This window comes from Brachyistius frenatus, unplaced genomic scaffold (genome assembly GCF_029030835.1).
Source record: "Brachyistius frenatus isolate BFR_SWC_R1_liver_20210118 unplaced genomic scaffold, ASM2903083v1 Contig_3, whole genome shotgun sequence".
NCBI lineage: Eukaryota > Metazoa > Chordata > Actinopteri > Embiotocidae > Brachyistius > Brachyistius frenatus.
In genome coordinates, this window is record NW_027210602.1 from 9,187,821 (window position 1) to 9,204,245 (window position 16,425).

Sequence of the window (16,425 nt, forward strand, 5' to 3'; positions counted from 1 at the left end):
AATACACACCAGACAGACACACAAACGGGTAAGACCTTAAACACAACAACTTTTTGTCGTGTTTGTTTCAGCATCACTGGAGCACACCTAAGAGGGAATGACGGCTGAAATTTTACTGATTTTGTGATGATTGTTTCACAGACTGTGAGTAATCTAATACCAGCAGGTTTTACTGGGACATCACTGATATTGAATTATCTCTTCAGTCAACTGTTTTATAATCTATCTCATTCATTATATTGTATTGATATTTAATGGTGTGTTCTTTGAGGTGATTCAGTTTTGTTATCTACCTCTTTTTGTTTGAGGCAGAGCAATTCAGATCAAAAAGTGCGCCCAGTGAATACATAAAGTCTGACTTGTTGTTGAGAAAATATACAGGACTTTTCATTTAATAGTCAATATAACACTTTGCCTTCTTCCATTGGACAGGCAGGCAGCACTATACAAGTATGTGATGTTTGACACCAAACCTCACATGCCACCCTGCTGTGGACATCAAATTAAGAAAAGAAAATGATTGGGTGTCTGAAATACAAACACAATATACCTTAGCAAAAATGCATTCTTAACTCTAGACACAAACTTGGTGATGTTGTTAACTTACTGGTGGGCCCTGTATCCCTTTGGGTCCTTCATCTCCAGACCGGCCCTGTAAGAAACAACAAAGGTTCCACTGGTTGGGTAAGAAACAGAAAATCTAAAAAACTTGGATTGATGAATCTTTAACTATTTTAAAGAACATATATCATCTGCAGCTTTTACCTGTCCCAACAAACTGCAGATGTCACATTTCTGGCCTGACAAACTTTTAATAAAACAGCAGCAACTAAACTCGCGAGAGTGGCTGAATCTAGTTAAAAAAACAACAACTAATATCTGATATACCATAAAAGCAAACTTGCAAGGTACACTTGGACATAAATGTCATCAATGTTACATTATAATCTTCTTTTCAAATCTCTAAATACGTGATGCTGTTTAGTGGGTTTTGCTCAATTTTAACAAATTTACCTGTAAATGTTGTTGTTTGATGAATAATTCTGTGTGATTTGTTTTCCTTTGTTGCTTTTACCAGCTTGATTTTCTGGTGGACATTCAGTGATATTGTGTGATAATGAACAATGATAAAATTAATTAAAAAAAAAACACTGACACTACAGCTCAAGTCTGTCAACAAGTGAAGGAAGCGACTCTCTGATTTAATGACCATTTTTTCCTATTAAAGGTTTCTCTCACCTGAGATCCCTGGGGCCCCTTCTCTCCAGCAGGACCTGGCAGACCCTAAAAAAAAAAAACAGAACAGGCAAGTCAGAACATGCTTATGGCACCTCCGGCTCACACTTCTACCTGAGCACTGTTAGAGGATTTATTGAAGCCAAATTTAAAGATTTTTGTGTATTAGTCTCTTGTCTTGTTAAAATTCTCACAACTTTAAAAAATATTCTGTTGTTGTCAAAGAACTAGCAAAATCCTTTTGATCTCAGAGCCACTGAGGCTCACTGTGTGCATGTTTGTTTTCTTCTTGTGGTGTTGTGGATCTTCATTCAATGCAGGTGTTTTCATAGGAATATTATTAAAATCCTCATTTATCCTCATTCAAGTGGCATGAAGACTTCCAGACATTCATGATATTGATTCGTGCATATATATATATATATATATATAAACAAACATCAAAAAATATTTGAGCTCATACTCCTTGCCTGTGCCTTCATCTCCTCTTGCCTTGATTCATTATTTACCTCCCTATGGTCTGCAGCAGCAAAGCGTCTGACAAATAAAGACAGAGACCAATACCATGCCTCGGCTGGATGAAAATAAAGATGGATGTTTATCTTTCCAGACCACAAAAAGGTCAAAACAAAAAGCTGTCTATGGATTTGCTCTCTCATAATTTGGGGTCTTTTATCATTTTATTGTCAACCAAATTCAAATCTGGCAGCTTGATACTTTTAAACAGTTCCATGTTTTGCTGTTTTTATAATTTAGGTTTCTTCACAAAATAGTTCTATGTTGTTTTCATTGTCAGTGGTCGACAATGAAAGTTCAACCATTCAGTGCATTTCTGTAGTATGTAATATTATAATCTTGTATATGTATAATCTTGCTATTGGCTGCAAAGGACCACTTTCCTTCACCCACAGGGAGCTACATAAGTTCATATTGTTGCGGGGGTCCAACAATCCTGACCTTGTTTACATTGCATTCTGGTGAGCAAACATTGCAAACACGTTTATTCTATTCCTTTTTTTCCCCCTTGAGGTGGGGTTGATCGGTGATTGGCTTTGACTGTTTGCAGGTTTGACACATTTTGGGCATATGTGAATGACTTTTCCTCACTGCTGTTTTTCTAACACAACATTCAGACACACTTAAAAACACAGAATACACAAGTCTGCAGCATGTTTAAAGGAACCCCGCGGATGTTTTCTTGTAAGTAAACAAACGTTACATTCAGGGTTACTCACCCGAAACAAAATGCACGTATAACTGAGCTCAAACAAATGCTTTTCTTAACTCATGAAACATTTCCAAAGCTCAGTTTTTTACATGTTGTAAAGCCTGTTATGTCAACACATTGCAGTGTACTGTACCTTAGCGTAATAGCGCCACCTATAGATCAGTGGACTGCAGGTCATGAAGGCCACCGGGAATTTTTCAAGTTTAACCTCATGTTATAGTGTCATTTCAGTGAATTCTGCAGGACAGAGTCACTGCGTTAAGAGGTGCAGTTTAACCCTCAGTTTCTGAGGACAAAGCGATGGAGCGTAAAAGCCCGTGTCTTTTTGTTTCTCAGGCGAGAAAGGTCTGTACATCTTCCTCTACAGCTTCAGCTAACGTCAGCCCCAAACAGACTAACATTAAAGTCTTTAATTTTGGAGAATCTTTAATGATTTTACTACAACCTTCTCCTAAACTTTACCTATAGACCTAAAACAGAACTGCAAACCCTGAATAATTACTGTATTACTGAGACTGTATTGTCTCAGGTTTAAAAGTGTCAGTTTTTAACCAACAGGTTCTGCTTACTATGCATTTAAAATAAAGTGTGCAAACTTTTGCAGCAAAATGGACAATAAAACATTCACAGTGTTGCTCTCAGCCATGATGAGTGTGGCTTTCAATGCATCCAGTGATCCTGAGTTATTTAGTGTTCAAAGCAGAATCTGCTGAACCCAGCTCCTTTGTATTGTACAACTTAACTCTATGACAGATTGATGGATTTCACCAAAGTGGTGGGCAGCCATGTGAGTGAGCAAAAGGTGGGTCCAAGGACTGTGAACTTCAGAGAACAGTGTCCTTTTACTAAAACAAACTAAATTCTCTCTATGCATGTGGAGATTTTCTTATTCCCAAAATCTAACCAACCAAAACAGGGAGGCTGATTTATAAGGTGAAACAACTTTGACAAGTTTAAAGAACAAACTTTGACCTTCCAGCAACTTCATCAAAACAAAGGAACCAACATCAGTTGATACTAGGGGTGTAGTGCCATTTGTTAAAGTCTCAGAGTGCACCTGTAGCACACTGGTGTACACAGTTAAAGTTGGGCCCGTTTCTAAGGTTGTGTGGTGGCAGGTTCACATACAATAGTCAATAATGCATATTTCCATCACTTTAATTTAATAAAGTGAACAATATAATGCTGCTATTTTCAATGTTGTTCTGGATTAATCATCTAAAGTGTGTTTGTCCAATTTCAGTCACAAGTTCTTGAAAATGTTAAAATAAAATTGAACACACGTTGTCCATTTTGCGTGTTTGCCTGCATACATATGTAATATTGGGCATTTCTGCTTGAAGATGCAATATACTGGGAGAGGAAATGCAAATAGAACAATTTAGCACCCGCAATGAGATTTACTAAACCTGAAAGTAGAAACAGGAGAAGTGATTGTGTATTTTAGTACGACTGAAAGGAACGTATTAATCAGGTGCACAAATCTGGAGATACAGCTGCTCTTATTGTGGTGAGAAGGAGATGCAGGAAACTAAAGAATACGTAGAGAACGTGGTTTTACACCAGTGGAAACATTTTTGAGATAACAGAGGGAAAAATTATTCAGACATATCGTTTGTCCAGCGATGACATTTCTGAGTTATTGAATGAACTGAAAGATGATTGACAGCCAATAACAAGGAGGAGCCACGAAATACCAGCAATTAAAAAAAACTTCTTCCAACTTCCTGCCTTTGGGTCGTTCCAGCGTGCCGCTGCTTGGATATCCCACCCAGTCCCGTTATTCAGGTGTGCTGTCACAGGTCCTGAATGTGTCCAGCAGAATTCACAGGGATGCTATAGGTTTCATCAGGCTCACGAGCACTCACGAGGCTCTGAATGAAAAGTCACCTGCTCATCACAGAAAGATCTTGACCTGCTGATCGTTGTTTGTTAGACCATCTCATCCACCGTTCCTCCTGTTTTATTTGCCGATGATTTATTATTAAGCCTTTTTTCCCCCTTTTTGTTTTTTTTCCACAGTATTCACTTTCTTGCTAATAATCTCCTCTAGCATTTTGTTCTTGTTATATTTATATTTCTTAATTTCAATGGGATCAGATTTCCTTTTCCTTTTGCGGTTGCTGTTTTCCATTGCTGGAATCACTTTAACACACGAAAACACCTCATTTAAATACAGCAATTTGCACCTGATTTCAATGACTCAATTACTCTCAGTAATAATCTCAGTAAAAAAAATTGTGCAAACTTTTGGAAGGAACACACAAATTACTACCCTTTATTTGAGAGCTTAGTAAATCAGGCCCAAAGGGTTTCTGTTTACTTAAAAGTTAAAGGGCTTTTAATTTGAAACATACAAGAAGTATTGAGTTCGCACAAACGTATAATGCAGTCATTTTAACAGGGCAAACAGTAGCAGATCAAAACAAGGCTTCAAGTTGACACCTGTAATGTCAATATGACAACTTTGACCCTTCCATTTGTTTTGATTGGCTCTCTTGCATGACATATGCTTTAGAGATGATCGGCTCTTCAATATAAATTCATTTCAAATGGATAGAAAACTGTTAAAAAAAAACTACACACCAGAAAAAAAGTGGCACACTGCTGGTCGAGACATGTCAAAGAATAAAGGAAAGCTTCACTCAATTCACTGCCTCTTCTATCTGTGGATACAGCAGATGTTTGTATAGAAGCTTGTGGTGCATCCCTGCCTTTCTCTACACTCTGTTAGAGAAGCTTTACATTTCATTTGTCTGTCACTTATCTAACTTTCATGTCGCTGGAGGTAAGTTCTATCTGTGTCAGAGGTCTGTTGCATTTCCTGCATTCAAAAGACCTCTACGTCTTGGCTTTGCTCACCTAACTACCCACTGATCCAAAATCTGTGTTCTTTGGTGATTTGCAGATGAGTGACATAAATATCTACTGTAAATGGAAATTATTGAACACAGCTGGAACATATGGCACTCAGTCTGGACAGTCGGGGCCAGATTAGAATTATTACATGGAGCAATTTATGTGTCCTGTCACCTGAACGTGCCACCAGTAGATTTTCCACCAGAGCCCCAAACAAAATCAATCACTGTGATCTGTTCGCCTCTATAAACTGGCAGTCCCTGCACACCGGCTGCACACTTCATTGGTCTACTTTTATTTACCAAACCCTCCATGCTGACCCCATCATAGCTGCTGTCCTCATACAATCTGCTGCACAATACTCAGTCCTCCTCTCATATAACCTGAATAGAGCCCAGGGGTTGAAAGAAAAAACAAAAAAAGACTATAGACACTTACTGAAGGGCCCAGCTTCCCAACAGGTCCCGGTAAACCTCGTAAACCTGGCTCGCCCTGGTGCAGAGGGACAGAAAAACGTGTTATCGAGATTGTCATAATGATTTTCACAACCATAAACAGGAAATTTAACCCATGAGTCAATAACTTTCTTCACTTTTCCATGTCACTGACTGTTCTAATATACTTGTACAAAACTGTGTTTTAAGCTTCCCTCCATGGTCTTACATTAAAGAAGCTCTCGCTAACCGAAAGGTTTAGGTGAGATAAGTGAGAGAGGGATGAACTTACCCTTTCTCCGATGAAACCTGGAGTCCCTCGCATGCCCACATTCCCCTGGATACCCTGATAGTAGAGGGAACAGCCAACATGAATTATCAGTTAATGTCATAAACGCTTGCCCAGCACCAGAAATTAGAAATCAAAATGGTCACAAATGTGTATTACCAGATTTTTAAATAAAAAGTAAGATTTACAAAAGTGTACAACCATTTGCGTGCAATTTTTGCAATAAACAAACAGTCCAAACAATCAGTTTGAACAAAATAATTTAACAAATGCACACATCACTTCCTGAATAAATATTTATATTTTACGTACAGATCTTAATTTCAACTTCAGCAGATCTGATCACTTTCTAAAAGCTTCCTGTGTATACAAATGTCAAGAATATTTTGAAATAATTTGCAGATTGTTACGTGTGTGCACGGATTCCTTGATCGGCACTGATCATGTTAAATATTTTGTGAAGAGTTTTGAGACTCTTTCACAGACTACTAATACTAATACATGCTGCCTTCAAGTGCTAGTGGAAAACAATATATCTATACAGTCGCCTATTAGTGTAGCCTTGACTGGCTGTTTTCCCAGCAGAAAAACAAGTCCACCACCAAGCTGTGGCTTACTTCAACCATATGTTTACATTATAAGCTACTTTATAGTTATACGGTTTTCCACTAGCACCTAAACATAGCATTTATTTGTGTATTTGTGAGGAGATGGAGTGTAAAGAGTCTCAAAAGTAAATATAGGCTTTATTTATTTACAGTTTGTCGAAATCAATGTCAAATTCTTGACTCTTTTTTGAAATTGTCTGTATTTCTGCACAAATTAAATTGACTGGCTGTTTCCCCAGCAGAAGAACAAAGTCCACCGCATGTATAGGCCACTGTATATAGTCTTCCACTAGCAGTTAAACACAGCATATATTTGTTGACCTGTGTGGAGCTGGACTGAAAAGAGTCTTAAAAATAAATATAGGCCTAATTTTTTTAGATTGTCAAATCAATGGATGTATTTTTGAAAATTGCCTGTATTTTTGTACAGATTAGTGTTCAACAAGTTGATAATTTCCTCAAAAATATATCCAAAGTATTTATGTACAATGTGTCTATATGAATAAAGTCGTGCTGTGTAAAGTGGTGCCGGTGCAATCGTTGTATCTACCCATCTGAAGAATCACTTACATACATGCCTACTGGGCCCTGAGGTCCCTCCATTCCTGGCTTCCCTGTAAAACCCTGAGAAAAACCACACAGGACACACATGTAACAGATTTCTCTGTGTGTAGATGTGATGGAGGTCGTGACTTCTATCTGCTTTCTTACCTTGTCTCCTGGGGGTCCTGTTGAGCCCGGAGGCCCCGTCTTCCCTGGTGGCCCCTGTCCGATTAAAAACACACTGTCAACCAAAAAGCCAATTATTATCTGACCAACCAGATTAACAGCACTGCACAGACGAGCCCACACACCATGAACTTTATGGCAACACTGATAGGAAAAACAAGGATGCTGCTGATGCTGCATGGGATAAATCTGGAGACTCTGACATTTTTGCAAATACAGTTGTTTTTTGTTTGACCAGAAATTAAATTGGAAAGTCAACCTCACAGTGATATATTTAGCTTAGCTTGTAGCATGAACAGTAGAGGCCTTGGAAACTGCTCATCTTACCCCAAAGCACAGCACCCCCCAGCATCACAAACACAAAGTCCTGTTTTAGACTTTGTACATTTCCTGTATTCACCTAACAAACCCTGTAGGCTGAAGTATTTGCTTCACAACAAATAGATTAAAAAAATATGTGAGCTTCATGCCTCACTGGATCTGTTCATCTCCAACAAAATTCCTGCATATCTGCCATGACATCTGAAAAAAAAAATGTCCTTAGTAGTCTTCTGTCTTCAAAATGTACACAACAAAGCATACCAGAGAACCTGGTGGGCCATCCGCTCCTCTCTTGCCAGCAATTCCTTGAAAGCCCTGGAAAAAGTTGCAGCGGCAGCATCACAAGAACATGAAAAAACTGCAAAGCCAACTAATAATATAAAGTGCAAATGCAAAACAATGTATTACCTCCATTTAACAGAGGTGCAGTGGGCTGTTAAATCACTGGTTTAAATGACATTCACTAATAGTAATTTAATCTGTCATTAAATTGTGTCTGGCCTTTTTGTAAGAGGCGATTTCTGAGGCTTCTCTAATTGTCGTTGTGGATAATGGATTGGTAATTAGGAGTTTTGACTCTGAAACTGGTATTACAAAACATGTTGGTCAGCAGCAGTAGATCTGCAGTTTTTAAAGAGTAAATCCACTTTTCTCAAGAAATCAAGAGTTTTGAGGCAAAACATTTGGTCTTTTTTCTGGGAAATCTAAATGCTACATGATAACAGATAATATTTGACTTTGTAGCAAAAGTTTGGGGAAGACTCTTTCTTGATGTTATAACAATCCCAAACCCAGAAAACCAGCTGCAAAAAGGAGTGTTTTCCCATGAACTTGGCCGGCCTTTATTTAGCTGTGGCTTCAATCCCATCCAACACCTTCAGGATTAATTGGAACACTGACTGAATGCACGCCCATATGCCCAGCATCAGTGTTGGACTGATCTTATGGCTGAATGGGAGCAGGAGACTTGCTTTAAAATTATGTGGGAAGTTTTTCCAGAAGAGTGGAGCCTGTTATAGCAGCAGATTAAGGTTTTGAAATATGTTCAGTGGTGTAAGTATGTTATTTACTCTGACCTGCCACAGGCTTAAAACATTGAGTCAACACACCTGAGATGTTTAACTGTCTGGTAGCAGACTCTGTTCTGTCTTGTTAAAACGTTCTTCTTTGTTTTTTGGAAGTGTTTGTTACCATCTTTATTGCCTGCTTATAAATCTATAAAATCCACCATAATTTTTTTTAATCTTGGGTTGTCTTATGAAACTGTAATAATGTGCTTTTATTCTGTTGAGCCCCGCAGGTTGTGGCAAAAAGCCCAAAAAGCAGGGGTTAGGGAGTCATCAGCAGTGGAGGTCATCCTGCGGGTAACAGTCTTACCGTCGATCCTTTACTGCCAGCACTGCCAGCTGCACCCGCGGGACCCTGAAACAGGCACAGACGGAGAAAATACCAACAATGCAATTTTCTGCCAGCAGCAGAGGTCAATAAGAGTGCAAGTACACTCCTGTAATTGTTTTCAGCTTTTCTCATTAATTTGTTCGTACAAGTCTTCTCAAAACGAAAAGACAAAATACAGAAATTATAAACCTCATTATAATGATGCAAATGTTGTGCAACGTGCCCCTCTGTTAGAATTAAACAAATCAAGTGTAATACATGCTTTCAATATAAGATCTTGCAGAGTTTTGCATCGCTGACTGAACAGCTTACCACTGTACGGATGCACTGTACAAAGACTGCCTCCTGCTGTCAAACCTAAAGTTAGCAACAAACAAGACCTTTTCACTCAGTTTTGACAATTTAAGGGTACATCCATCTTGGCAGGGTTTTTTTTTTTGTATGGACTGTAACTCCTTACAATTTACATTCCATAGAATATAGTTTATTCGCTCTATTACTGTAGACAAAAGTGGGACTAGATAAATGCTGGTGGAGCACAGTATAATACAGGAGTATATGAACCACATACACACATACACACCTACACACAGTCTTGTTTCACTATCCCTGTGGGAACATTCATTGACAGATTGCATTCCCTTGTCCCTTACCCTCCCATTAACAATTACCCTAACATGAACCTGAGTCTAACATCAACCCGAAAAACTCAAAAAACAGGCTCTACTTATGGGGACATCAGTGTTTGTCCCCATGATGACACAAGTCCCCATCAGCTGGTGTGCATTCCGGTTTAGGTCCCCACTGGGATATAAAAACAAGTCTACACACACACACACACACACACACACACACACACACACACACACACACACACACACACACACACACACACACACACACACACACACACACACACACACACACACACGCACGCATGCAGGCATGTATACCCACGCATGGACACATGCACACAAACACAGCATTTTCAGGTGATGGGATTGAAATATGATAGAGAATGGGAACCTGTGTACCAGGCTTTCCTTCTGCTCCCTCTGGTCCAGGTGTCCCCGGCAAACCCTGGAAGGAAATCAGCCAAACAAACACAAACACACACACACACACACACACACACACACACACACACACACACACACACACACACACACACACACACACACACACACACACACACACACAACAGTTTTCCAAAAGAAATGTGTAGCAGGAATTTATACACAAATGTGCAAAGAGTAAACTTAGACCAATCCTCAGATCCTCTGGGCTGAAATATGATTCATTTTGAATAGAAATCAAAAGATTGTAATGTACATTTCAGTTGTAAGAAATGACTTAAGGTTTACCGATGGGCCTGGTTGGCCCGTGTGGCCCTTTTGTCCGATCCAACCCTGGAGAAGAGAAAAGCGGGAGGAAGAGATCAATATGAAATAAATATAATACACATGAACTAATACAAACATCAATCACGATGAGATACAAATAAAGTGTGGTATACCTTGTTCCCTCTGGGGCCCGGTTTGCCAGTGCGCCCATCTGGTCCTCTGTTACCCTTCAAGGAGGTTCAGATATTAGTAGCTGTGGCATCATTATCATCAGCATCATTATCCAGCATAAACTTCATTCATTTTTAACATCCTTAACTTATTTTCACAACACATAAATAGATATATCCAGAATTTAGCTCAGAATTGTATGTAATTAAATCAATGATATTGTTATTAAATGATATGCATCAATGCAAAAACTATATACAGAAATGTCATTGAATTTACAATAATGGCCATGAGGTAAATTTTTTTGTTAAAATTATAACTTTTTTATAATTGAAGAATTGCTGAAACTACAGAAAAAGTGAGTCATCATGCTGCCAATTTAAAGGGGTACTCCATCAATTTAAGACATCTCGGTCTTATCCTGGTTAGTGCAACACAGCCTATAAAAACAGTAGTTAAATGTCCTGAAGGACTTTGAGACTGAGAAAATAATCCTGATGAGGTCATAGTTTTAGTGTTATCAGTTTGGCTTTGAAGACTACAGTTCTTACTTCTGTATTAAAGACTAGAGGTGTGATTGTTGAAGGATTTGAGCTGGGAATTTACCAGCCAGAAAAAAAAACCCTCTTTTACAACACTGTCCAGACTAAAATTCTGGATTTCTCTGATTTTGCTGCATCAGCTTTGATGCTCCCACTTGTGAATTCCTTTATTTTAAGAGTCTATTTATATTTACTTTCTGTAAATATCTTTAAAAAAAAAAAAAAGTATGATAACCAACATGCTGATTGTCAGCATGTCGTCCTCATAATGCTTAACCTGCTTTTAGTGAAACTGTGAACAGAGTCTGCTTCTTAAACCTCTTTAAACATGAAAATGTTTTCTAAGATTTTACCTTGTGTCTAAAAGTTGCTGTTTTTGTTTTAACATTTGCTGTCAGCAAGCTGTGACTCCAGCTGTGACAAGTGACTCCAACAAAGACTCATTTTCTTTTACTTGATTATTCAGTTTCACTTGCAGGCTGAAGGTTTTCCATTGAAAACATGATATATCGTAAAAACAGTTACTATACGTCCCAGTTAAATCCACGTTACTGCTCATTCACTTCATAACACCGGCTTGTTAAATATACATTCAGGAGCCCATTGGAAGCTCTACTGTTACACTGTTAAATGTGACGTTTGGACCAACACATGAAGTCATTTCTTGGTGTTCAGACGCACAAATCATCACTGACCTTTAACCCCCGGCTGCCCTGTTTTCCCTGTGGGCCAGTTTCACCATTTGTGCCCTGAATGAAGAAATATAAAATCAGTCAAGCTTATCATATTTTTCACTTTCACCAGGCACCTTATGTCTCCTGGCTAAAAGATCATGCCATATACAAGTAATATTATCCTGCATATACCATGCTATATCATTTTTTTTTGTTATGTTTTGTTTGTTGCATTTCAACTTGTTATAAATCTTCTAAAATAACTGGTGATGGATTAGTATTTCATTTAAGATATAAAAAAAGATAATGATGTATTTCTTTTACTTGTTTGCATAGATACATCTAAAAAAAAAAAACTAACAGACATTGATTTCAAAGATTTCTTTTCATGTCAAAAATTGCCCTCCCTACACAGCTTTTAATGTAGATGGTGATTAGTGTTACGTAAAACATTTACACTGTACCTCAATGCCTCGAGGGCCCGGCTGGCCCATTACTCCTGTGAAACCAGGGAAGCCAATGGGGCCCCTCTCTCCCTGAGGACCCCTAATGCCTGCTGGCCCCTGAATACCCTGAAAGAAAAACAGAAAACCATACTGCTTACTTATGCTATTTTTTATTTTATTTTTATACTCACTTTGAGAAGGCCTTTCTAAATAATTCAGTATACAAGATGTTCAGGGAGGAGTTTGACATTTTAGTAAAATACACACCATTACACGTTGGGTCCATAAGGAAAAATAGTAACAACACATTCACAAAAGTTATATCATTTCAAAGCACATTAGTAAAATAAAAAATAAAAAAGTATATTCATGAGATTTCATGATTGGCAAAAACAATTCCGCTAAAACTTCCATATTAGGGTGTCTCTTATAAAATATCAATAAAACAGCTGCCGACAATGTATATTTTATTGCAACTCAGATGCGACGTGGTTATTTGACAGTCATAGAGCTACTAGATGGGATGATATTAAAGCCAACAGCACTGTAGATGATGTCACACTGGACACAGAGCAACATAAGGCAGCTGTCTTAGTGAGAGATTTTTCCTGACTACAACTGAACTCTGTAATAACACAATAAAACAATAATCTCAGTGTACTCATCATAATTTAAGTTCACATGTTGCCCCGTAGAGAAAGGCCAACTGTCTGTGTGTGAGGTGTGCAACAGGTCTGGACTGCTTTTGAAAAAAATTTAATTACAAGAAAATTGGTAAACTCCACACACCAATTATCTTAAATAATGTGATACACAAATCTGTTCATATTAATAGTTCTTCTATGAGGCAATGTGTTTTTATGAGGATTATGTGCAAAAGTATTTTTCTAACTAAGGCCAGTCATTCCTCAATCTTTTCATGTGACTCACAAAAAGAAAGCAAATAAGCAAATATTTTGCAATGTTCCTTTACACGAAGCAGTATTTTCTGCTGTGAAGGAAATCAAAGAAAAGGTTACAGTTTCCTACTTTGTCTCCTTTGGATCCGGGATCACCCATGTCCCCATCTGGTCCTCTTTTACCCTGTTAAGAAGAAAACCGTTATAGTAGGGCTCAACCAATCATGTTATGAAGGAACTATGACAGTAAATCTATAATGAGCTCGTACCGTCACTCCAGGAAAACCCACATGACCTCTGCTGCCTGGAGCACCCTGTAAAAAAAACATGACAGTGTGTTGTTTTAAATTGGCAGTGAAGATTAAGTAATCACTTAAAAATAATAAAACAATCACCAAGAATAAGAAGCAAATTCAGAAGCAAATTATTGGTCAAAACAATAGGGATAAATAAAATGGAAGTCATTGAGCAAGTGAAGAGCAGTCTCCGGGTGACAGAAAAGACAATCATATCAACAAGTCAGAGGTCGTTGGAGAGTAACAAACTTCTGGAGGAGTACAGAGTTCGTCTGTGGAATGAGTGAAGAAGAAACATAGTGGCTTTAGTGTCTCACAGCATCACGTCATCTGTCCACTGAGACACTCTGACCAGTAGATGGCACTGTGAGGCTGCGGCATGTTTTCTACCAGGCTTTTAAAGGAATAATATGGAAATAATGAGTAATTTACAATTTGTAAGTTTGAACTCTGAAGTTCAGCTGCTGTGGTGACATAAGCTACAGGAACAGGTACAAAAGTCTACAGACAACTGAGTTCAATGTCCTCTTTCACTCGTAACACTCTTACATTCATCTCAGTACATTATTTGTAGCAGCAAGTGCATGACTTCAATGTAATGATGCAAAACTTTAAATGTGTTGTGAAGTGTTTAAGTGGAACTCACCATCGGCCCCTCAAAGCCGAGGTCCCCCCGGGTACCCATCGGCCCCACAGGCCCCTGGTATAAAAAGGAAAAAGATAAAACAACACAGAAGGGAGAACAACAATAAGATACTGTATTTTCTGACCTTATATGATCAGAATTACAGCTGCATTTAATGCCAATGTTTATATACTTTGTTGGACTTCCTATCATGTACGTAGAGCTTCTATGCAGAATTAACATATCTTTAAATTGATTTAATAAGAAATATAGTTGTTTTAATATGAAATACAGGCTAAAAATAGGCAAAAATCCATATATTTAACACATTTTAAATTGAGAACATATAGTTTTGCACTACAGCAAAGTTGGAGGCTCAGAAGAGACTAAATCAAAGCAGAAAAGTAAAAGATATCCTAACTTTTAGACCCTAGTATGGGTCAGGCTATAAATATTAGAGCCTATATTTACCAGAATGCAAATTTGATAACATCTTCTACTGCCCTCAAATGGGGTCGTGTTTACCATGTTCATGAGAAGAGCCTAATTGAACACTCCACTCTTGTGGTACTCACAACCTCAGACCTCAGAATTTATTGAAAGCGAAGAGTTCCTGAGTAGTTGACTTTTCCATAAATGGTGCAGGTCATGGAAGTTCATTTTTCGCTGGATGGTAAATGAAGACATTTTAACTCTCGTAAATATTTTAGAGTTTATCTTCATATTATAATAATACATCTGAGGAAAATGTTTCTTGTCCTTCATCTTTACCCTCTGTCATTATGCCTTTGAAGTAGATTGCTACATTATTAGCCTGGGCGGCTTCTGATGTCGTTCCGGTTGTTGTTGCCCGGCAACGGTATTCTCATGACCTAATCACTTGAACGCCAAGAATACCGTTGATACAACTTTCCATGACATAACTGCGAGCTCAAGAGCTCCATTTGAAGGTAATATTTAATTAAACACCATCTCTCTAATAAACACCCGAGTGGTTCAAACTTTCCATCCCTGGTCGACCCTGATGACGTCTGGGTTATTTTTCAGGAGCACTCATTAATACGTTGATTAAACCAAACTTGATCAGTGAGTTGATGGAGTGGCTTTTTAAAACACTTACAGTTTCAATATGTTTTTGATGTGTGAAAATGAGATTTAGAATTAACTTAATGAGAACAAACTCACGAGATCTCCTTTAGGCCCAGGAGCTCCTAGCAGTCCTGGATGGCCCTGTTACGATGCACAGATTGGCATTAACATCCTGCACTTTGAATGAAACAGCATCGCCGACAACTCAGAAGCTTTTACCGGCAGTTTCGCCTTGAACTGTACTCACTTGGGGTCCTCTGAGTCCTGGAGGTCCCATCTGTCCCTCTAAACCTGGAGGCCCCTGGATAAAAACAAAAGGAAGGGGAGACATTTTCTGTCAAACACATTCTCTAAACATTTCCAGAAAGTTAAATAACTGCAGTATATACAGAACCAAACAAAATTTGTACCTGTGGACCCTTGGAGCCAACACTGCCAGCAGGTCCCAATTCCCCCTGAAAGAAACAATAAACTATTTATACACCAATGATGTTACCTGTAAACTCAATGTGGATGTTCAGTTTGAAGTGTATAAAACATTACTTTGATAAGTATCATCAAATCAAAACATTTTCACGTGTTTCATTTTAATTTTACAAAGTTTACTTTTTGAATCATTGCTGGAATCAAAATTTAAAAAAAAAAAATTCTGCTGGTTTTAAACCAATTTTTTTCTTAATCATCAGAGAATTTCTTGAACAAAAAAAATGTGTAATGCATTAGTTCCTAGACATCAAAAACATTTCCAGCTTCCATACACAGATTTGGTGCTTTTCTCTTTTGTTTAATTGTACACTGAATGTTGGGACTTTTTTTTCACTTCTTTTGACATTTCAGTTTTTATAGACAAATTGGAAATCATGTTTAACATGCAAGGAAATCAAGTTTAAATAAATACATGTAGATGCAATCGTACCCTTGAGCCATTAACTCCTTGAGCGCCAACTTGTCCTGTAAAACCTGGTGCTCCCTGTGACAGACACACACACACACACACACACACACACACACACACACACACACACACACACACACACACACACACACACACACACACACACACACACACACACACACACACACACGCAAACTGTCATCATCCGTACATTTGGAACTGGCATGAACAGACAAATATTTTATCAGATTTGTCCGTCTCCTTACCGGTAGCCCTGGCTGACCGGGGGGGCCGTCCAGTCCGCTTTCCCCCTGGAGACAAGAACGAAACAGAATGAATGATC

At 38.3% G+C, this 16,425-nt stretch overlaps 1 protein-coding gene across 1 annotated transcript in view; it reads right to left on the minus strand.

Moving 5' to 3' along the window:
• The window catches only part of LOC138625008 (collagen alpha-1(II) chain), a 107,935-nt gene that overhangs the window by 20,100 nt on the left and 71,410 nt on the right, over nucleotides 1-16,425 (minus strand). Inside the window, exons 18-38 of the mRNA XM_069705643.1 lie at nucleotides 16,349-16,393; nucleotides 16,104-16,157; nucleotides 15,598-15,642; nucleotides 15,435-15,488; nucleotides 15,284-15,328; nucleotides 14,120-14,173; nucleotides 13,447-13,491; nucleotides 13,308-13,361; nucleotides 12,297-12,404; nucleotides 11,854-11,907; nucleotides 10,619-10,672; nucleotides 10,467-10,511; nucleotides 10,129-10,182; nucleotides 9,082-9,126; nucleotides 7,966-8,019; nucleotides 7,366-7,419; nucleotides 7,225-7,278; nucleotides 6,050-6,103; nucleotides 5,762-5,815; nucleotides 1,240-1,284; nucleotides 608-652 (exon numbers count right to left, since the gene is read on the minus strand). Coding sequence (XP_069561744.1) covers nucleotides 608-652; nucleotides 1,240-1,284; nucleotides 5,762-5,815; nucleotides 6,050-6,103; nucleotides 7,225-7,278; nucleotides 7,366-7,419; nucleotides 7,966-8,019; nucleotides 9,082-9,126; nucleotides 10,129-10,182; nucleotides 10,467-10,511; nucleotides 10,619-10,672; nucleotides 11,854-11,907; nucleotides 12,297-12,404; nucleotides 13,308-13,361; nucleotides 13,447-13,491; nucleotides 14,120-14,173; nucleotides 15,284-15,328; nucleotides 15,435-15,488; nucleotides 15,598-15,642; nucleotides 16,104-16,157; nucleotides 16,349-16,393 — 1,116 coding nt within the window. The remainder of the gene's footprint in view (nucleotides 1-607; nucleotides 653-1,239; nucleotides 1,285-5,761; nucleotides 5,816-6,049; nucleotides 6,104-7,224; nucleotides 7,279-7,365; nucleotides 7,420-7,965; nucleotides 8,020-9,081; nucleotides 9,127-10,128; nucleotides 10,183-10,466; nucleotides 10,512-10,618; nucleotides 10,673-11,853; nucleotides 11,908-12,296; nucleotides 12,405-13,307; nucleotides 13,362-13,446; nucleotides 13,492-14,119; nucleotides 14,174-15,283; nucleotides 15,329-15,434; nucleotides 15,489-15,597; nucleotides 15,643-16,103; nucleotides 16,158-16,348; nucleotides 16,394-16,425) is intronic.